Raw genomic sequence first — 23,635 nt, 5'->3', positions numbered from 1 at the left:
TTTAATAGATTAATTAATTTAAAAACATGTCTCTAGGAAGAAGTGCACCACTTTTTCCTGGTTGTCATTTATAAAATTATATGAAGGAGATTCGCGTGCTGAAAAACCAAGAGCTGAACGAAAAGCTTTCAATGTCGTCATCATCAGTTGGTGAATGACATGAGTTGTGAGTGTTGATTTTTAGTATCGCAGTACCCAGGATGCATTATGTTAAACACATGGAAATTTGATTCGTGTGAGCTGCCATATTGGTGATAGATTCATGGGTAATTTAGTGTTTAAAATTTTGTATGCTCTATTTTGGCAGACCCATTCTATAGCCAGGGTTTTGTACTGGAATATTTATAATTCAATTTAAGTTTAATTAGTGTAATTGCATTATCTATTAATGGATCATGATTAAAAGAGTGTATATGCTGACTGAGTTCAGTTCCTGGTTGGTCTGATTTGAAACTATTATAATGATAGTATGCACTCGTGTTGGCTGTTCCGGAAGTTCCATATTTTGTGGTGGTGCTACCTGTGTAGCATGCATTACATTCAGATTGGCATTTTATAAGGTATATTATACTGTATTGTTTATGTCTTGAATATTGTATTTTTATGTTTCTCTGTATTTGTTGAAAAAAAGTACTTAGTTTATTATAATATGATGAAAAAAATCAGTGTAATGTTTGTCCCTCTAAAAATTTTCCGGAACTGAGGTGCAAGTTGGCTATGATACGGAAGTGTGACTATTGTATTTTGTGTATAATCAGTACTAATGTTATCAATGCGAGGATTATTAATTTTTTCTTTTACACCTAATATGGTTTCTTGAATTAACTGTTTGGGGTATTTTCTAGCTATAAAGGTTTTTTTTTTTTTTTTTTTTTAGGTATAGTAGTTCTGTAGTAAAATCTTCCTGTGAATGATTGTATTTAATCGCATTGTAGATTTGGTTGTATAATATTGATTTTTTTGTGTTGTAGGGGTGGTGGGAATGAAAATTTAGGAATTTTCCTGTATTTTTGCGTTTTGAGTTTGTTATCAGATTTATATATGGTCAGATTTAAAAAATTAATACTATTATCTTCTTCTAGTTCCAAAGTATATTTTAGTCTGTTGTGGATGGAATTAAATTTTTGAAGGAGTTCAGTGATGGGTTTTATTGCTTATAATTAATAAGTCATCTGCATATAGCATGAATAATTTAATCTTAGTTAGTTAGTTAGTTATTTTGGTTTTTAGGAGCATTAGCAACTAAGGCCATATTGCTCCGGGATATGCGGTGGTCATTCCCTGACCTTTCCGCATCCTCCGTATTTGGTGGTGACGGGCTCGAACCCCGGTCTAATCAAGAAGCGTGTGCTACGCACTGCTGCTCCTTCCCACCTGGCTACGGAGGCGCCTTTAATCTTAGAAGGAAATGGTTTAAGTATTTGGTTTTCAATGGTGGCAAGATAAATTTCTGAAATTGGGGCCGAAATGTCCAAACCCATTGGAAGGTCTTATACATGTTCATATATTTCATTCCCAAACCGAAAATGTTTTGCCCTAACTAAAAGGCTAGTTAATTCTAGGATACTGCTGATGTTTAGGGACATGCAATCTTTTGGTGTCGAGTCTATTGTCAATAACTCCCACAATTTTCGTAGTGTGTAATCTACGTTTATGTTAGTATAAAGTGATACAACATCGTAGGATGCTAGTGTATCTCCGTCTGATATATTAGTGGAGATAATTTTCTCGTATGCCTGATTAGTATTGTGTATTCCAAATTCTGAGAATCTCATTAATGGTGATATTATTTTTTACAAGAAAAGTTGATAAGTAAGCAAAAGCTGATTTCTTGTATGAAATTATGGGCCGTAATGAGAGATTTATTTTATGTAGTTTGATTGTCCCAAATATATGTGGTAGAATGTTGTTTCAAATGTTGCAAATGAAAAATTCTTTATCATTTGCAGTTTTCACCCTGATCTGTTCTCAAACAGTTAAGATATCCCTAATAATATTAAATGCCTATTATTATTATTATCATCATTAGCCATATGGTACAAGGAAGCCTGAGGCTTAAGCTGCACCAGCCAAAAAAAAATTTCTGAATTACCCTGAGAGAGAGAGAGAGACAGAAGTAGAAGGGAATCACCAAGAAAGAGAAGAATGATGATATCCACCTCAGGACCCTGGGTGTGCCAAGCCCATACTCACCAGATGTGAGCCCCTGGGAACTAAGGTGTGCATGAGAACACCATAAAAAAAGTACAAGAGGGTAAAAGCATTAGAATTAGCAAAGGCATATGATGCAAGAAAGCAAGCTTATGCAGCATCAGCCAAAAAAAAACCCACTCCCATTATTTCACCCCTCCGTTTGTTCAAAATACCTGTCCAGCTGAGCCTTAAATTTATTACGGCTATCAACTTCCACAACAAGGGATGGAAGTCTGTTCCACCAACCAACTACACGCTGGCTAAAGGCAAATTTCTGCACATCTATCCTACATCTCTCTTTCCTCAATTTGAATTTATGCCCTCTCAGGTGATTATTCTGAGCAAGAGAAATAATCCCATTGGCATTGAGCATGCTCAAATCATTCAATGCTTTATACACCTCTAGGCACCGGTGAGAAGATCTGATAGTCTCCAAACACTGTAATTTGCAAAACTTAAGTCTTTCTTTGTAAGAGCAACCCTTTGTTCCATTCACTAATTTTGTTTCCCTTCTCTGTACTCGTTCTAGCAGCTCTACATCCTTCTTGAAATGAGGCCTCCAGACCTGTATACAGTACTCAAGGTGTGGCTTGACCATTGCATTATACAAGGGAATAATCACCTCCTTATCCCTGCTAGAAAAATTCCTATATATCATTGACAATACACCATGAGCTACTCTTGCAGCCCATCTGCACTGCACACAGAACTTCATATCTGCCTGCACAATTACCCCCAGTTCTTTTTCATTCTCTACCACTGTCAGTGTAGTACCACAGAGTTGATACGTTGCTCTGGGGTTGCTGTTTCCCATATGTAGTACTTTACATTTGTCAACAATGTTAAACTTCATTTGCCACCTCTCAGCCCATCTGCTCAACCTTTCCAGATCCTGTTGCAGCAGCATAGCGTCAGTAATGTCCTTAACGACCCTGCCAACCTTTGTATCGTCTGCAAACTTGGACATTAAGCTTGATATACCATCATCAATATTATTTATAAATAAAGAAAACAATAATGGACCCAACACTGAACTCAGAGATCCACTAATAACATTAGTCCACGATGAGCAGTGTCCATTGATTACCACTCTGTCTTCTCCCCCTCAACCACCCCTTTATCCACAGCAGCAATTTGCTTCCAATGCCACACTGCTCCAATTTGTGCAGCAGTCTTCCATGTGCAACAGTATCAAAAGCCTTTCTAAGATACAAGTCTATAATATCAAAGTTATTCCCTGCATCCAGTTCTTTTGTGACTGCATCATAGTATCCAATCAAATTGGTCACGCAAGACTTCCCCTTAACAAAACCATGCTGTGTCCGAGCTATAACTGAAGTCTTGTCTAGATGATCCTGCAGTGCTTCTTTAACCAGTGCCTCCATTAATTTTCCTGGAACAGAAGTTAAACTCACAGGTCTATAATTACTTGTGTCAGCCTTTTATCCTCCTTTGTGAATTGGGGTCACATTTTCACATCTCCAGTTTATGGGTACCTCCCCTGAGTCCAAGGAAGCTCTCATAATTATGGCTAAGAGTTTACTTACTTCCTTTGCCACCTCCTTTAATATAACTTCAACAACTTCTCCTCCACTTTACTCTCAGTTATTACAAGATTATCTAGCTTACTGCCAGAGTTCAATACACCTCTGGCATTCCCCTCGCTGAATAACTCCTCATGTGTGAATGTCGATGCAAAATATTCATTTAGTTTGTTAGCTACCCAAGCAGGATCATCAACAGTTGAACCATCGATATCAACTAGACCAATCTGATTCAAGGATACCACATCAAAAGTTATATACAAATATAAAACAATAAAAGGCAGTATACGCACACCAAAAATAAATGCTTAATATTATATATATTCATAAAAATTAATAACTTGTAAAAATTTAAAAACATCTGACACATGGTCATTGTCTGATAGAGTTTGATTGAGAAACACTTATAATGAACAGAAGTGTTTATAAAATATAACTGCCTTCTGCAGCATGATCCAATAAGATAAGCCACCACTGAATCACACATAAAGAAAATATCTGACAAATCAGACCCACTGAAGTATAACATGTATCATCAGCTTCAAATAATCAGTGGTGAATAAACATAAAACATAAAGCAGCCACGAGGCAGCATTCGTCACAGTGTACTGATGTAGGATTTACTCAAAATGTAACTACCATCATGTGTAAAGGGAAGAGTTTTTGCTTTCATAAGGGCAACTACAGTGGTCTCAGACTGTGTTTAAAACTTTATACAGTGGGACCACCTGATGATGTTACCAATAGCAAATTCTAAGTGGAAAGCATTCAAGGAATTAATCTCGAAAGCTACTAGGCTTTTCATACCAACTAAGAAATACTGTTCAAGGTTAAGACCTAAATGGATGTAAGATGAACTAATGAGACTTCTGGTAGAGAAGAAAAATGTATATAAATTATCAGGAAACAAATGCCTGTGGTAGATATAAGCTAATCTGTAATCAAATCACAAAGTAGGTTAGGTAAGCAAAGGCAGATTACGAGAAATATTTGACAAAAAATGCAATAAAAACAGCAAAGACTTCATTACTTACATAAACTCTAGAAGAAAGGGGATGAATCAGATTGGCCCACTTGATATCAATTGTTCGACTGTCGATGATTCTACTCAGGTAGCTGACAAACTGAATGAGTATTTTACATTTACATTCACCCACAAGGAATTCTGTAGGGAAGTGGAGGCTAGAAGCTTATCAAACTAACAGGGAGCTAAATGATTTTGTAATAACTGAAAGGAAAGTGGAGGCGAAACCATTAAAGTTAAACATAAGAAAGGCAATTGGGATGGATAGGATCTATCCAGTTATATTAAAGGAGACTGCAATGGAAGTAAGCAAACCATTAGCCATAATTATGAGAGCATCCTTGGACTTAGAGGAGTTTCCCATGGACTGGAGATGTGAAAATGTATCCTTAATTCACAAAGGGGGATCAAAGGGCAACAAGAGTAATTATAGACCTGCTAGTTTAACTTCTGTTAGGGGTTAGCATTGGCATTAGTAGAGGCATATAATGCTAGAAAGCTGGTTAGTTGCTGGTTCAAGAAGGACTCCAGGACCATCTAGACAAGACTGCAATTATAGTTCAGACACAGCATGGGTTTGTTAAAGGGAAGCCTTGTCTGACCAATCTGATTGGATACTATGAGGTGATCACAAATGAACTGGATGTAAAAAATAATTTTGATAACCTATACTTGGATTTCAGGAAAGCATTTGATACTGTTGCACATGGTATCCTACTTTACAAATTGGAGCAGTATGGCATTAAGGGTAAGTTGCTACTATGGATAAAAGGACGTTTGAGTGGGAGTAGGAATGGACTGCTCTTCATGGACTAATGTTATTAGTGGAGTCCCCCAGGGTTCAACATTGTACCCATTGTTATTTTCTGTATTTATCAATGATATTGATGAAGATATAGCAGGTTTAATGTCCAAATTTGCAGACTATATGAAGATTGGTAGGGTTGTTAATTACAATAATAACAGTATGCTACAGCAACAGGATCTAGAAAAGTTGAGATGATGGGCTGAGAGGTGGCAACTGAAGTTTAACATTGACAAAATGGAAAGTACTGCATATGGGTAGCAGTAACAACAGAGTAACATACCAACTGTTTAGTACTACACTCAGGGTAGTGGAGAATGAAAAAGATATGGGAATAATTATGCAGTCGGTTATGAAGTTTTCTGACTGTGCAAACAGGCTGCAAGAGTAGCTCAATGGGATCTTGTCAATAATATACAGGAATTTTTCTAGCAGGGATAAGGAGATGATTATCCCTTTGTATAAGGTAATGGTCAGGCCACACCTTGAGTACTGCATACACATCAGGAGGTCTAATTTTAGGAAGGATGTAGAGCTGCTGGAATAAGCACAAAGAAGGGAAACAAGATTGGAGAGTGGAACAAAGGATTGCTCTTACCAAGAAAGGCTTCAGTTCTGAAAATTGCATAGTCTAGTGACTAGGCACCTGCAAGGTGATCTGATTGGTAGACTACTTTACAAATTCGGTTTGAGTGAGGCAATGCTGATGGGATTCTTCCTCTTGCTCAGATTACACACTTGAGGGGATATAAATTCAAATTGAGGAAAGACATCTGTAGAATAGGTGTGAGGAAATTTGCCTTTGGCCAGTGCATAGTTGATTGCTGGAACAAACTTCCATCTTTTGTGACAGTTGACAGCTTAAATAAATTCAAGCTTAACTAGATAAACTTTTGGAGTAAATGGATAGGTGAAATGGGAAGGTGGTGTTTTTTTAAGCTTGCTTTCTTGTATCATATGCCTCTACTAATGCAAATGCTAATATAAATTAGTCAAAAGAAAACAAAATCTGTGAACAGACATAAAAGCTATTTACCTTGTTGGCATCTATGGGGTTTTCGCTAAGATGGATAACTGGACCTGGATGAGTCCTACATGATCTTTAAAAGTAACAAAAAATTAAAAATGAATTTCAATTTGCAACAAAACTGAGTTGCACAAACAACAGAATTAAAATATTTATATGCCATATTTGAATGGCACATTATAAAAATACTTTATACACAAAGTATACATACATTTCTATTGCTTTATTCCAGTGGATAACATATCCAGAAAGAATAAAATTTTCCACATTTACAATGTGTATGTTGCCTTTTTCAGTGCCTATATATAACCATTTGCTCTGAAACGGCAAATGACAGCAACGGATCCTAAAAAAAAATAAAACAAAATTTTAAAAAAAGTTTCTTTAATATAAAGCATTTTACTTTACACTACTTTTTTAAACATAAAATACTAGCACATATGCTTTACCTTAAAACAAAATTGGGGTGTGTGTGTGTGTGTAAAAAACATTGAAACTGATGTACACTCTACAATCCTTAAATAAATGAAAAAAATCTATGCATACAGTAAACACTTATGCAGCTGTAAAAATGAAAGAAAGGCTTATTTATTCATTAATGTATTATGGCCACATTTCAAAGATAGCCTAAATGTAATGGCAATTTTTTAAACTAAAAGAAGGAAAAAACCTTTGCATTTATACATAAATGTGCCAACATCTACCTAATTTTGCATCGACATTCACACATGAGGAGTTATTCAGCAAGGGGAATGCCAGAAGTATATTCAACTCTGCCAGTAAGCTAGATAATCTTGTAATAACTGAGAGTAAAGTGGAGGAGAAATTGTTGAAGATAAACACAAGAAAGGCACCTAGGGTGGATGGGATCTATCCAGTTATATTAAAAGAGGCAGCAAAGGAAGTAAGCAAACCCTTAGCCATAATTATGAGAGCTTCCTTGGACTCAGGGGAGGTACCCATAGACTGGAGATGTGCAAAGCAAATGTGACACCAATTCACAAAGGAGGATCAAAGACTGACACAAGTAATTATAGACCTGCGAGTTTAACTTCTGTTCCAGGAAAATTAATGGAGGCACTGGTTAAAGAAGCACTGCAGGATCATCTAGACAAGACTTCAGTTATAGCTTGGACACAGCATACTTTTGTTAAGGGAAAGTCTCGCCTGACCAATTTGATTGGATACTATGATGCAGTCACAAAAGAACTGAATGCAGGAAATAACTTTGATATTATATAGTTGGATCTTAGAAAGGCTTTTCATACTGTTGCACATGGAAGACTGCTGCACAAATTGGAGCAGTGTGGCATTGGATGCAAATTGCTGCTATGGATAAAGGGATGGTTGAGGGGGAGAAGACAGAGTGGTAATCAATGGACACTGCTCATCACGAACTAATGTTATTAGTGGAGCCCCTCAGGGTTCAGTGTTGGGTCCATTATTGTTTTCTGTATTTATAAATGATACTGATGATGGTATATCAAGCTTAATGTCCAAGTTTGCAGATGATACAAAGATTGGCAGGGTTCTTAAGGACACTACTGATGCTATGCTGCTGCAACAGGATCTGGAAAGGTTGAGCAGATGGGCTGAGAGGTGGCAAATGAAGTTTAACATTGACAAATGCAAAGTAATACATATGGGGAAACAGTAACCCCAGAGCAAAGTATCAACTGTGTGGTACTACACCGACAGTGGTAGAGAATGAAAAGGACCTGGGGGTAATTGGGCAGGCAGATATGAAGTTCTCTGAGCAGTGCAGACGGGCTGCAAGAGTAGCTCATGGTGTCTTGTCAATGATATACAGGAATTTTTCTAGCAGGGATAAGAATGTGATTAGTCCCTTGTATAAGGCAATGGTCAGGCCACACCTTGAGTACTGTATACTGGTCTTGAGGCCTCATTTCAAGAAGGATGTAGAGCTGCTAGAACGAGTACAGAGAAGGGAAACAAAATTAGTGAATGGAACAAAGGGTTGCTCTTACAAAGAAAGACTTAAGTTTTGCAAATTACAGTGTTTGGAGACTATCAGATCTTCTCACCAGTGCCTAGAGGTGTATAAAGCATTGAATGGTTTGAGCATGCTCAATGCCAATGGGATTATTCCTCTTGCTCAGAATAATCGCCTGAGAAGGCATAAATTCAAATTGAGGAAAGACAGATGTAGGATAGATGTGCGGAAATTTGCCTTTAGCCAGCGGGTAGTTGGTTGGTGGAACAGACTTCCATCCCTTGTTGTGGAAGTTGATAGCCTAAATAAATTTAAGGCTCAGCTGGACAGGTATTTCGAACAAACGGAGGGGTGAAATAATGGGAGTGGGGTTTTTTTTTTTTTTTTTTTGGCTGATGCTGCATAAGCTTGCTTTCTTGCATCATATGCCTCTACTAATGCTAAAGATTAACTTTTGATCCATGAACTATGCTTTGTTCAAACATACTGCTTCTGCACAGGCAGTCCCATAAGATTTATAATGGTATATCTGAGATACACATGTAAGAGAGACTTCTAGAATAGTACACAATATTCATGGAGGGGTCTCTGAAAGCTTTTAGTTATATAGTGTATATACAATTATAAATTACCACCTATGTCATAGCTTTTTCACATGTATTTTAAATATAAAAAAATTACTGCAACCTGCATTTTCCCACAAAATGAATTAATGGTCTTGAAATAGAATATCCTACACAACGTTTTCCATTTTTAAAAATTTCTTCCGAAATTGCAATGCATCCCCTAACTCATACTCAGAGGGGTAACTTACTGACCTTTCTCTCTGGAATTTTAGGCTGTTAACAATTGTTGGCATTTGTGGTTTCAGATCCCATAAATGTAGACAGTCATCTCCACAAACAGTAATCATCAATCCCTAAAAAAGATTAATCATTTACTTCAATCTTAGAGTACAAAAAAAGAGGGCAAAACTGTATATAAACTTAGACTAATTAGAAAAACATAGCAGGAAAAAAGACTGGAAAATAGTTTTAAAGTCTGGTTTAAATTACATACAGGGTAGTGCATAAGTTAGGAAACTGTTTTGATTAACTGCTGATGTAAATATGTTTAAGTTATTTGAAAAATAACTTATATTTTTGTTTTTATTGTTTCAGAATAAATTGAACATAAGAAAGTACTATGAACCTTACAATGAAGGAGAGGATGGATATCACAAAGAGGCATGCAAAATACAAAAATGCTGCAGAAGCTGTATGCCAATTCAAGAAGTTTTTTGGACATAAAACACACACAATAAAGACCATAAAGCAAATCATGAAAAGTTTGATGAAATGGAAATGGTGCACAATCTCCCAAAACTTGGCAGACCTTATATCTCAAACACATCTGCTGATTTTTAACTTATAAGAGAGAATATCAAAAGAGAATATCAAAAGCAGCCCAATTTTGTAAAAACCAAAATGGCAGCCATATTAAACAGATATTTTATTTATTTATTTATTAAGTTTATGTATGCCCTTTTTATTATGCTAGCATTAATTAAAATATATTTTTAAAATAGTGTTGTTATTCAGAGTTAAACATCTTTCCTTACTGTATAAATTACTCTGAATACATAGTAGTCACCATTACACAAGATATTTCAGTAATAAGTTGCTTTCTTTTTCCTATGGATGAAAAAAAGTACTTTAAGTCACACAGTACTGAAATATAATAATGCCATAAACAAATTGCCAAAATGTTTCTTACACTTTTGAATGATAACACCTCCATAGCAAACTGACTAACACACATGCCATAACAAACTGACTAACACACTGATGTTGCAAAAGCTTGCTTTCTTGCATCATATGCCTCTGCTAATGCTAATGCTAACATCAAACTAAATTAAATTCTTTGCACACTTCTTTTGTAACAACCTCATAATAACTAATCAGATTGGCCCAACATGATTTATTTAAACAGCTACAAAACAGCAAACAAACGTTCCTTAGTTTGCAGCAACAAAAATAAAGTTACACTGCTCCAAAGCAGAGACTAGGAATACAAAGGAAGACTAGGTTAGAGACTTCAGTTGCCTCTTGAAGTGTCCAGGGGTATCAAATATCTCCAAGTTTGCTTTGTTAAACTATCTTGCAGTCCTGTTGTAGTAGTTGAAAATTACAATTTTAAGGAGTATTCAGGGTAGGGGCATGCGCCTACCCTGAATCCTCCTTAAAATTGTAATTTTCATCCAAATAACGTAAGTATATGGCAATATTTTCTTACTGATTGCATCAGATATGATTGACACACATAAGTGATGATGTAATATTGCATAAGCTGTTACTTACATCGATATAAGCACACCCCTGCAAGAGTTGCAGTTATTCCTTGCTTAGGATGCTAAGTTACGTGCAGTTGACACCACGAAGAAAGAGTGCTATTGTTGCTTTACGTAAGGAAGGATGTTCTTCCCATCATATTGCATATAGAGTGTCTTGTAATCAGTTTACAGTGAGTAGATTTATTTCTAAACTCAAGAAATCTGGTTCTGCTGATAGGAAAAAAGAAACCGGATGCAAACAAGTCTCTACACCAAAACAGGACCTCATTTTGAAGCACTTATACCTTAAACACCATAAAGCTTCTTCGTCTGAGCTGAAAAGAGAATGGGAAGAACATACAGGAGTGGTATCAAGTGCAGTAACAGTCAGAAGATGTCCCTTTAAAAATGGACTTGTAACCTGCTATCCTAAGAAGAAGCCCCTCCTCACACAAAAAATGAAAAAGGCCCGATTAATTTGGTGTAAGGAGCAGGTCAAATGGACCCACGAGCAGTGGAAGTCAGTTATTTTCTCAGATGAGAAGAAATTCAACCTGCATCGCTCTGATGGGAGACAAACGATTTGCTGTAGATGTGGTGAAGAATACCATCCAGACTGTATGGTGTTTACAGTGAAATTGCCTACCAGCCAAATGATATGGGGGTGCATTTCGTATCGTGGAATAGCTCACCTGCAGTTTACAAAACGTTCCGTAAATGCCAATGGATACCTGCCTATGTTGGAAGGCAAATTGCTGCCAACCATTAGAGACCATTTCAACTTGCCAAGTAACTGCATCTTTCAGGACAACTCTGCTCCTTGTCATCAGGCAAAAAGTGTAAGTAGCACTTCTGTAGTTACTTCATTTCTGCTATTCAGTTTTGACAGTAATTTGTTTACATTTGTTACAGGTGATAAAATGTTTGGAAGAACTGTCCATTACAACTCTTAGCTGGCCAGAAAACAGCTTGGACCTGAATCCTATAGAGAACTGTTGGAACCATGTGGAATCTGCAGTTGCCAGAAAGAAACCAAAGACCCTTCATGAACTTCAGGAAGCCATAATTCGTGTTTGGAACCACAAACTATCAGTTGATTATCTTCAGAAATTGATCTTTTCAATGCCTCGACGGTGTGCTGCTGTCATCAGGGCCAGAGGTGGTTCAAATGAATATTAGTTTGCACCTGTTGAACTTTTCATTTTGTTTTCCATTTCAAATGATAAACTGAAGCAAATTGTGGGCTTTTGATAACATTTCAGCCATAACTGTCATGTTTACCAAAACTGTTGTATAAAGGTTGCAAATGCTCATTTTGGAATATTTTGAGAGCACCTGTCAAATATAACTTAGCTTTGTCTTAACTATTAAACAGGTGCCTCCGTAGCCAGGTGGGCAGGAGCAGCAGTGCGTAGCACACACTTCTTGATTAGACCGGGGTTCGAGCCCATGACCACTAAATATGGAAAGGTCAGGGAATGACCACCGCATATCCCCGGAGCAACATGGTGTTAGTTTAATGCTCCTAAAAAAGAAAACCAAACCTTAACTATTAATAAATATCTTTTGTTTACAAGCATTAGCAGAGGCATATGATGCAAGAAAGCAAGCTTATGCAGCATCAGCCAGAAAAAAAAAAATTCCACTTCACCCCTCCATTCATTCGAAATAACTGTCCAGCTGAGCCTTAAATTTATTTAGGTTATGAACTTCCACAACAACGGATGGAATTCTGTTCCACCAACCAACTACCCACTGGCTAAAGGCAAATTTCTGCACATCTATCCTACATCTATCTTTCCTCAATTTGAATTCATGCCCTATTAGGTGATTATTCTGAGCAAGAGGAAGAATGCCATCAGCATTGATAAATGCTCAAGCCATTCAATTCTTTATACACTATCAGATCACCTAGCCGGTGCCTAGTCTCCAGACACTGTAATTTGCAAAACGTAAGCCTTTCTTCGTAAGAGCACCCCTTTGTTCCATTCACTAATCTTGTTGCCCTTCTCTGTACTCGTTCCAGCAGCTCCACATCCTTCTTGAAATGAGGCCTCCAGACCTGTATACAGTACTCAAGGTGTGGCTTGACCATTGCATTATACAAGGGAATAATCACCTCCTTATCCCTGCTAGAAAAATTCCTGTATATTATTATTATTATTAGCTATATAGTGCAAGGAAGCCTGAGGCTTATGCTGCACCAGCCAAAAAAAAAAAAAATTCCCCAGTTACCCCGAGAGAGAGAGAGAGAGAGAGAGAGAGAGAGAGAGAGAGAGAGAGAGAGAGAGAGAGAATAGAAGGGAATCACCAAGAAAGAGAAAAATGACAATATCCAGCTCAGGACCCTGGTATCATTGACGAGACACCATGAGCTACTCTTGCAGACCATCTGCACTGCTCAGAAAACTTCATATCTGCCTGCACAATTACCCCCAGGTCATTTTCATTCTCTACCACTGTCAGTTTAGTACCACAAAGTTGATACGTTGCTCTGGGGTTGCTGTTTCCCATGTGTAGCACTTTACATTTGTCAATGTTAAACATCATTTGCCACCTCTCAGCCCATCCGCTCAACCTTTCCAGATCCTGTCGCAGCAGCACAGCATCATTAGTGTCCTTAACAACCCTGCCAATCTTTGTATCATCTGCAAACTTGGACATTAAGCTTGATATACCATCATCAATATTATTTACAGAAAACAATAATGGACCCAACACTGAACCCCGAGGGACTTCACTAATAAAATTAGTGGAGCAGTGTCCATTGATTACCACTCTCTGTCTTCTCCTCCTCAATCACCCCTTTATCCATAGCAGCAATTTGCCTCCAGTGCCACACTGCTTTAATTTGTGCAGCAGTCTTCCATGTGCAACAGTATCAAAAGCTTTTCTAGGATCCAAGTATATAATATCAAAGTTATTCCCAGCATCCAGTTCTTTTGTGACTGCATCATAGTATCCAATCAAATTGGTCAGGCAAGACTTCCCCTTAACAAAACCATGCTGTGTCCGAGCTATAACTGAAGTCTTGTCCAGAAGATCCTGCAGTGCTTCTTTAACTAGTGCCTCCATTAATTTTCCTCGAACAGAAGTTAAACTAATAGGTCTATAATTAGTTGTGTTGCCCTTTGATGCTCCTTTGTGAATTGCAGTCGCATTTTCACATCTCCAGTCAATGGGTACCTCCCCTGAATCCAAGGAAGCTCTCATAATTATGGCTAAGGGTTTGCTTACTTCCTTTGCTGTCTCCTTTAATATAACTGGATAGATCCCATCCACCCCAGGTGCCTATCTTGTGTTTATCTTCAACAATTTCTCCTCCACTGTACTCTCAGTTATTACAAGATTAACTAACTTACTGCCAGAGTTGAATACACCTCTGGCATTCCCCTTGCTGAATAACTCCTCATGTGTGAATATCGATGCAAAATATTTATTTAGTTTGTTAGCTACCTTAGCAGGATCATCAACAGTAGAACCATCGATACCAAGTGGACCAATCTGATTCATCCCCTTCCTTCTAGAGTTTACATAAATAAAGAACTCTTTGCTGTTTTTTTTCTTTGCAACCTTTGTCAAAGATTTCTCGTAATCTGCCTTTGCCTGCCTAACCTCCTTTGTAACTTGGTTACAGATCAACTTATATCTTTTACAGGCTTCTGTGTTACGTATTAATTTATATGTATAACATGCATTTTTCTTCTCTGCCATATGTCTCATTGGTTCATCTGACATCCTTTTATGCCTAAAACTTGAACAATATTTCTTAGTTGGTATGTAAAGCCTAGTAGTTTCCAAAATAAGTTCTTTGAATACTTCCCATTTTGAATTTGCTGTTGGTAACATCATCAGTTGGTCCCACTGTATAGAATTTAAGTACTGTCTCAGACCATCATAGTCGCCTTTACAAAAGCAATAACCCTTCCCTTTACCCCTGATGGTAGTTACCTCTTTGAGTAAATCCCACTTCAGCACAATGTGATCACTGCCACCTAGTGGTTCCTTTATCTGCGGATTCCTAATGCATGAAGAATCACTACTGATAATGAAATCCAGAGTATTACTTCCTCTAGTTGCCTCCCGAACATGCTGATGTAGAAAACAATCATCCAATAAATCCACAAAAGCCTTGCTAGTGTGTGAGTGACCAACCCACAAATTCCAGTCAATATCTGGGAAATTAAAATCCCCATTATAAGACTCTCTGATTTACTGGCCCACTCTATTTCCCTGTACAGTTTCTTATTATACTCATCAAAGTCATTAGGCCTATAGCACACTCCTACTATCAATTTTGATCTCCCAATGCTAATGCAAAACCAAACTGATTCGACACTGCACTGTCCAGCGATGTCGACTGGCTTCACTTCGTTGGATTTTATGTGTTTCTTAACTAATAGTACAACCCCTCCTCCCTTCCTATCCTGTCTATCCTTTCTGTAGATGCTGTTCTCCCCAAATTCCAGTTCTGCATTCCTTATATCTGTGTGATACCACGTCTCTGATATCCGAACAATATCTGCCTTTGAATCTTTGAGCAATACCTCAAATTCATCAAATTTATTTACCAAACTCCTTGCATTGGTGTACACGCAAGTATACATGCATCTGTTCCTATTCTTAGCTACCCTAACACAACCCATGTGTTTACTTGTAATGCAATGACTCCCAGCAGTCTGAAATATCCTGCATGTTGTTTTCCAGGCTTCTGCTCATTCCAATAGAAGCAGTGCAAGAATCACTTTCACCTCTGCCAGTGGCTACCATTAATCTATTAGTCCTTGTATCCCCCCAAGCTAGTAGTCACCAACAACTACTAGTTCCTGTGGGCCCAGTGCATTCTACCTTGGGGGTTCCCGCTGTGTTGCGTGATGACCAAGTGCAAGCTCTGGCATTGATGTGGGCAGCTGAGAGCTTGATGGAGCCCTCATTTTAGATTCTTCGAGGGCATCCACTCTGTCCTTCAAGCTCTCATATAGGCCCATAACAACGCTGAGTTGTCGCCTGATTTCGTTACATTCCTTGCATCGCGCACACACACAAAGACATCCCCCATGGCAATATCATGTCCCGTACCCGATTGGTCCACAACATCATGTAAGCAGTGCATTTTAAAAGGCTGTGATTCAGAGGGCAACTGTCCCCCTGAGTTCTCCTCTGAGCCACAGCACTCCCATTAGCTTGAGCCTTTTGCTTTGCTGCTCTGGTCTGAGTCATGATTCAATTTAATTTCAATAAGATCTCAATTTCAGTACAAAATTATAACCCTAAACTTGTATCCCAACACAGTTATAATGCTATATATATTTTTCAGTATCGAGTATTATCTACGTGTTCGTTTATATAACTTCCGTATCAAGTTATGTATTAATTATGTTACGTTTGTAATCTAAGTCATTATATGTATTTAGTTAAAAGTACAATTTAATTGACAAGAAAGTTTAACAAAATTAATAGATTTTACTGATTAATTGACAATATATTATAAACTATACTATACTAACGCTATCTAGTTCGTGATATAACGTATCGTATAACAATGGCGGAAGTTACGAACAGTAAATCTATAGACACTTAAGTATTAATTAACTTCCAAATCTCGCTGTCTCAATTCAGAATAAACTAATGATCCTGATTAGGTCTATAAGCTATTTATAGAAAATAATTTGATGTAACAGTTGGCCAATAAAGTGGCTAAATATGGCTAAAAAACTTCTGAATTATATTTCTATTTGTGATGCTAGTCATTAATGTGACATACCATTGCAAAAAAAGGATTAGAAATGTGAAATTCATAGATGATACACTTTCTCTGAACACCAGAGTATAATAATAGAATGAATGGAATGTGTATTATAAATTATGTTATTATTAATTTGCATTTGGCTTATATATATTTGTCAGTGGTGGATCCCAACTATATATATATATATAGTTGGGATTCACCACTGACAAGGTGAACTGTAGAGAGTTGGGATCCACAACCGACTTGTTTGTTTAGGTTAGGTTATGCTCATTCTCTTCCTTTCTCTCAATGCTCTGAGACGTAGCAGGCATACTAGTACTTGTCAAAGGATAGTCAACAGGGAAAGAGCTTACAGCAATGAAGAGTATGCGGACATGCACTTCATGTATGGTAAAGCCAATGGCAGTGCACTTGGGGCTGCACGTTTGTACCAAGAAGCATTTCCTCGCCAAAGGCTGCCCAACAGGCACACATTCATCATGGTACATCAATGCCTTAGAGACCATGGGTGCTTTTTGCACATGGAGTACGAGCAAGTAGGCCCAGAAGCATAACACCCAATGTTGAGGAAAGGGTGTTAGAAAGAATAGAACAAAATCCAGGAATTTCAACAAGGAGGGTTGCTCTGCAAGAGCGTGTACTGAGTCATAGCAGTGAGTGGCAAATTTTACATTGCCAATTACCCTCCCAGATTGAACTTCTGCCAGTGGATGCAACAACAGTGTGTCCTGAACCCCCAATTTTTAAACATTTTGTTCACTGATGAAGCTGGGTTTACTCGTGATGGTAATTTTAATTTTCATAACTGTCACGTTTGGTCCAATGAAAATCCTAATGCAATTCACTAGTTATGACATCGGCATTGAACAAGAAACAATGTCTAGGCAGGACTACTAGGAGACCGTCTAATTGGACCACACTTTCTGCCAAACAGGCTAACAGGAGAGCTGTAATTTCAGTTCCTGCACAATGTTCTTCCAGAACTCCTTGATGATAATAATGTTCCACTTCAACAATGCCAGAACATGTGGTTTATGCATGATGGTGCACCGGCACATTTTGCTCAAGTTGCGACTCAGCATCTAACTAGAAGGTATGGTCAATAGGCAGATGTGGGCCTGTAATATAGCCTCCCAGATCACAGGACTTAATTCCTATGGATTTTTGTATCTGGGGTAATGCAAAAACCTTGGTGTACACTTCTGACATTAACACAGTTGAGGAATTGCAGGGTTGGGTTGAAGGAGCCTTTCAGCAAATCAGAAATGGCCCAGGAACACCTGAGAGGATTCACACCTCTCTGCTTGCACCTTCACGATGGTGGGACTGTTAGTAATCCTGGGTGTAACCTTCATGCACAAGTACATGGTGGGTGACCACCCAGGTGTGAACCAACGTAAGCAGGGGTCGAGGTGTGGCGCCCACACCACATGGAGGAATGCCACCCCTCTATGTTACCAGGCAGTACTAGGTGGTAGATGACTCTCATCAACCGGTGAAATACCACCACTTTGCTTATTGGAGGCTTGAAGTGGTGGAACCCATGTTTAGTCTCTAGAGCTAAGTTCCGGCCAACCCTTCCATATCTCTTCCTTCATGCAGTATGATTGATGATTTTTGAGGTTATGATGAATGTCGTGGCGAGAGCCAATATTCCTTACATTTCGAGGGTACAGCTCTAAAACGGTGTTCGCAGGCCAGCCGCTAGTTAGTACACCGGACTGAACCTATTGGTAACTCTCTAGGAAGCTTCCGGATCAGCTAGTGTATAATCTTGCTACCTCTACTCTGCCAGATAGTGACTGGAGGGAGTCCGAGTAGTGTGTATGCGGGGAGCATTGTCGAGGCCACGTTATGTCAAGGATCTGGGTATATTCTTACCACATGTACGCCATATCCAAAAATTTCATTACTTCATACAGCATGTCCCACCCACTTTTTCTTACTATTGAATACACCATGAATTGTCAAAATAATAGAGCAAGCTTATCTGCGAAAAGATCTAAACCTCCCAAGGACTTCCTAATTCATTTCACAAATATACGTGGTCTCAATTCTAATCTCAACGATGTCCATTTCCACTTGCAGTCTTCCAAACCCCATGTCCTTTTTCTGACTGAATCTCAGTTATCAGTTGATTCAACTACTGCTCATCTCAGATGTCCAAATTATTTGCTGTATGATTCCTTTCGCCTCAAAGGTGGTACTTGTGCATATGTCCGTTCTGATATTCCCTGTCAGAGACTTGGCAATTTGGAATCTCCTCTCTTTGATCTTCTCTGGCTTAAAATCTCTCTACCTCATTGTGTAAAATTCATCTGTTGTCTCTACCGTTCTCCCAACTCCACTAATCACTTGGAGCTCTTTGACTTCCTCTCTTTGCAACTTTACTTTCTCCAGTCCAACTTTCCTAACAGTGAGGTAATTTTCCTTGGTGATTTTAACGTTCACAACTCCAGCTGGCTTCCGTTTTCTAGTCACACCGACCCAGCAGGTCGAGATGCTGAGGCTTTTGCAATTACTAATGACCTAGCACAGATTGTTCATTTACCTACAAGAATACCGGACAATCCTAATCATACAGCCAATATGCTTGATCTTTTTCTCACAAACAACCCTTCTAAGTACACGGTTGAAGTGAGAGGTCCTTTAGGCACTTCAGATCACAACTTGGTGATTGCCTCTTCTCCAATGGAACCTTTATCTCATGGCTATTCCCAACCTCGTATTGTTTGGCATTACAAGAATGCAAAATGGGATGACCTGCGAGACTTCTTTTCTTCTTTTCCTTGGTCTGATTACTGTTTCAAAACTTCTGATGTCAACGTTTGCTCAGATCGTGTCAGTGAAATTATTCTTGCAGGAATGGAATCCTTTATCCCACACTCCACTTTAAAATCTCGTCCTTTATCTAAACCTTGGTTTTCCAATAAATGTGCTAAGGCTGTCCAAGAGAAGAACGTTGCATATCGTAATTGGCTTGTTTCTAATTCTTCAGTTTCATTTTCTGCCTACACCAAAGCTCGCAACAATTGTAAAGCAGTTATTAATCAGTCCAAACTAGAGTTTGAACAGGCTAAGAGTAGAAAACTTGCTTCTTGCCCTAATGGTAGCCGAGCATTCTGGTCTCTTGCCAAAGCTATTGGCCGCAACTTTTGCCCATCTCTGCTCCCACCTCTGTCCAAACCAGATGGTTCTGTTGTCACTTCAGCCAAGGATAAAGCTGACCTGCTAGCATCCCATTTTTCTTTGAGCTCATGTATTAATGATCTTGGTAAAACCCCTCCCACCATTCCTAACACGCTCCATTCAATGCCTCCTGTGGTCTTCCGTCAAAAGGATATCAGAAGGATTTTGATGAATCTTGATGCTAAGAAAGCTCCAGGTCCTGATGGTATTTCTCCACTTGTTCTCAAAACCTGTGCTCCTGAACTTACTCCTATTCTTTGCCGCCTTTTTTCACTTTCTTATTCCAAAGGTGTTTTTCCTTCTGCTTGGAAATTTGCTCATATCCAGCCAGTTCCTAAAAAGGGTGACAAATCCCTCCCATCCAATTATCGTCCCATTGCAATTACTTCTACTCTTTCTAAAGTAATGGAGAAATCAATTAACCGCCAACTCTTAAACTACCTAGAAACCTTCTGTCTGATCAACGATCGCCAGTATGGATTCCGTCAGTGTCGATCCACTGGTGATATTCTGGCTTATGTTACCCATTTATGGATTAATTCAATGGAAAGGTTCGGTGAAACACAAGTAGTTGCTCTTGACATCTCAAAGGCTTTTGATCGTGTTTGGCATAAAGGTCTTCTAAACAAGCTTCCATCTTATGGTTTGCCAACTGTTTTTAGTAACTGGTTATCCAGTTTTCTCTCTGATCGCTCACTGAGGGTGATGGTAGATGGCTCTCTGTCTTCTAACTTCTCCACTAATGCCGGTGTCCCCCAAGGTTCAGTTCTTTCCCCCACTCTTTTCCTCTTGTATATCAATGACCTTCTTCCATTGACTGGAAATCCTATCCATAGTTTTGCCGATGATAGCACATTGCATTCAACTTTCCATTTTGAGAAACCTTGTCCAGCTCAATCAGCTTCAAGTTCTCGAAAATCTGCTGCCAATTCCTTAAATGCCGATCTTCAGGTAATTCTCCAGTGGGGCAAAGACAACTTAGTTGATTTCAACCCTTCTAAATCTCAATCTTGTCTTATATCTCGCAAAAAGGATTCTTCTGCTCCTATGCTTATCTTTAGTGACACTCCGATTTCTAGGCAAAAGGATATATCTCTTTTGGGGATTACCCTGACTTCTAATCTCTCTTGGCACAAGCACATTACAAATATTGCTTCCTCTGCATCTAAAAAACTTGGTTTTCTCTTTCGCTCTCGGCGTTACTTTTCTCCCAAACAGCTGCTCACTCTGTATAAATCGCAAATCCGCCCTGCCATGGAATATTGTTCCCACATCTGGGGTGGTGCCCCCAAAACCTCTCTCAGGCTTCTTGATTCCATTCAGAAGAGGGCAGTTAGGTTAATTAATGATTCGTCTCTAACAGAGTCTCTCCACTCGCTGTCTCATAGACGCACTGTTTCTGCTGCATGCCTCTTCTACAGATACTTCCATGGGCACTGTTCTTCTGAATTGGCTTCTATAATTCCCGCTCTCTCTTTCAAAACAGTCCGAACACGTGCCGCCACCAGCCAACATCCATTTACTGTCCAACTTCAAACCCACAGAACCAACTTTTCATCTTCCTCATTTATTCATTCAACTGCCGTTTTCTGGAACAACCTTCCTTCATACGTATTTCCTGAAAATTACAATCTACAGAAGTTCAAGTCCAATGTCAACAAATATCTTCTTTCGTCTTCTCAACCTCCAACCCAAGCACGGTACTAAGTACTATAGGTTATAATACCTCTCGTGTTTGGGGTTCTCATAAAAAAAAAAAAAAAAAAAAAACAACTCAATGCAGAGAAGACTATAAAGCTGCGTACGGATGCAAGGACAGCATTTTGAACACCTTTTGTAACATCTGTAAAATCCTGTGGTGTTGAAACCAAAAATTAAAAATGTATTATCTTATGTTTAATAAAACCACCCTTAGCAAAGGATTCACAGCTTTTTGCTAAACTAGTGCTGCCATAGTCAGTGGCGGACCTTAACAGAAAATGTGCATTATCTCGAAAACAGTTCATTTGCAGCCCAATGTCCGCTGGGACTTTTTTGCTTATTTTAGTTTGTACTTTTCACCTTTAAATTATTGACCATCATTTTTAAAACACCCTATTACACACACACACACACACACACACACACACACACACACACGGTGTTTCAAAATATAGCCAAAGGAGACAGTAGTATTGCCAGAGCCTCTGTATGGAGGACCATTATAACCCCAACGTACCAGACTACTTTCAGCTTTTTAGAATACTGCTATCCATCATATTTAGCATTATTGCCCCTACTCTGTTCTTCATTTCTTACCATTTATTGGTATATACCTTTTTGCAGGCATGTTTGCATATATATGTGCATATACACCTATTGTCTTCCCATGACTTCCATCCAGAAGTAACAACTCTACACCCAGTGGATGGCTTTTTGTGAAATATTATATTTGGAACTTTTAAAAATATATTTTGAGCCATTCCAAATTTCATTAAAATTGGATAAATAAAAAAACAATAGTGATTATTATTTGTTTTAATGTAGTAAATGTAGTTTTCTTGCAGTAACGTTAGATTGAGAGAGTCAGTGCATTGCATGTATTGTTATGTAAGACTGGTGAATATGGTTTGCTTGTGAAGAGATAAATAGCATATGTACATATAGTATAGAAAGAAAAAGGACAAATGTATGTATAGTATAGAGAGAAAAAGGACAAAAAATTACATAGTACGGGAGAAGAGTAATCATTATTAAACTGAATGGCTAAATTTAGATTGTAAAACTATAGTTTATTAAGGGATATTATTTTGTTAGTTCTCAAAAGTCATAACCTTAGTAATTGATGAGGGGATAACCATATTTACTTTTGACCTCTGTTAATCAGAGAAAAAGAAAATATGATTTAATTAAAAAAAAGATGAAATGTGTCTGAAATGTAATGCACTGTTTACAATTATTAACTTGTTTTTTACTCCATACATTAAAATATGTACATGGTCCAGCATGCTATGCTTCCTTTGGCAATGCAATTAAAAACAATATATGAAATTAATTATATGCAATTATATTTAATTATATGCAATTAAAAACAAAACAAAACAAAAAAAAAACTTCAGTAAATTAATATTTTGCAATACACTTCAGTAAATCAAATGTAAATTAATAATAAATTAATTGATACCATACATTTTATCTATTAATTATATTGGTATGCAGTCCGTAGTGTCAGGATCACCACTTTTTGTGATGCCTCCTCAATTTTGGCCCCAAGTGATCTGACTTAGCAATTTCTCTGTGCTTCAAGTAAGATTTTTCTAAAATAATTACCAGTTCCTTTTCTGATTTTCATAAAATGCTTTATGTAATAACCAGTTCTTTTTTCTTTTTTTTTTTTTAAGGAAGTAAAGGTACTTTTCTTTTATTTTTTCTAGTCTAAGTAATGTTTGCTTGGTCACACCAGGCACTACTCCTACCTCCCCATGGTGGGGCTGGAAACCTTGGCAGAAATGTTACTCCACCAAGGACTAAAAGGAGTAAATATGGACTATAACTTTTACTTCCTCTTGTGGGCCCATGGACTCATCACACTCTAAAAAACACAAAGATTATAACCTGCCTTATACCAAAAAGGCAAAAGAAGGATGAAAACCAGAATTTTTGGCTTTACTTCCTAATTATACATTCACTGACTGACCAGCCAGTTAGCAAGCTCTCTCCTTTTCTGATCCAAAAATGTTTAGAGTATGCTCACCAAAAATGGTTCACTAAACAGTGATTATTGAATCAACAAAACACAGGTGCTCTGAACAATTACTTAATTTGACAACATTTGGAGGAACTCCCATACAAGTGTCCCC

At 38.0% G+C, this 23,635-nt stretch overlaps 1 protein-coding gene across 1 annotated transcript in view; it reads right to left on the bottom strand.

Moving 5' to 3' along the window:
• LOC150081240 (syntaxin-binding protein 5-like) overlaps positions 1-23,635 on the bottom strand; it is a 416,184-nt gene that overhangs the window by 267,052 nt on the left and 125,497 nt on the right. The window contains exons 5-7 of the mRNA XM_090379469.1: positions 9,366-9,466; positions 6,805-6,939; positions 6,603-6,666 (exon numbers count right to left, since the gene is read on the bottom strand). Coding sequence (XP_090235595.1) covers positions 6,603-6,666; positions 6,805-6,939; positions 9,366-9,466 — 300 coding nt within the window. The remainder of the gene's footprint in view (positions 1-6,602; positions 6,667-6,804; positions 6,940-9,365; positions 9,467-23,635) is intronic.

Source organism: Mastigoproctus giganteus, chromosome 8, assembly GCF_048544385.1.
Source record: "Mastigoproctus giganteus isolate SK-2022 chromosome 8, ASM4854438v1, whole genome shotgun sequence".
NCBI lineage: Eukaryota > Metazoa > Arthropoda > Arachnida > Uropygi > Thelyphonidae > Mastigoproctus > Mastigoproctus giganteus.
Note: the sequence above shows the minus strand (reverse complement) of the source record. Positions and strands in the feature narration are given on the sequence as shown.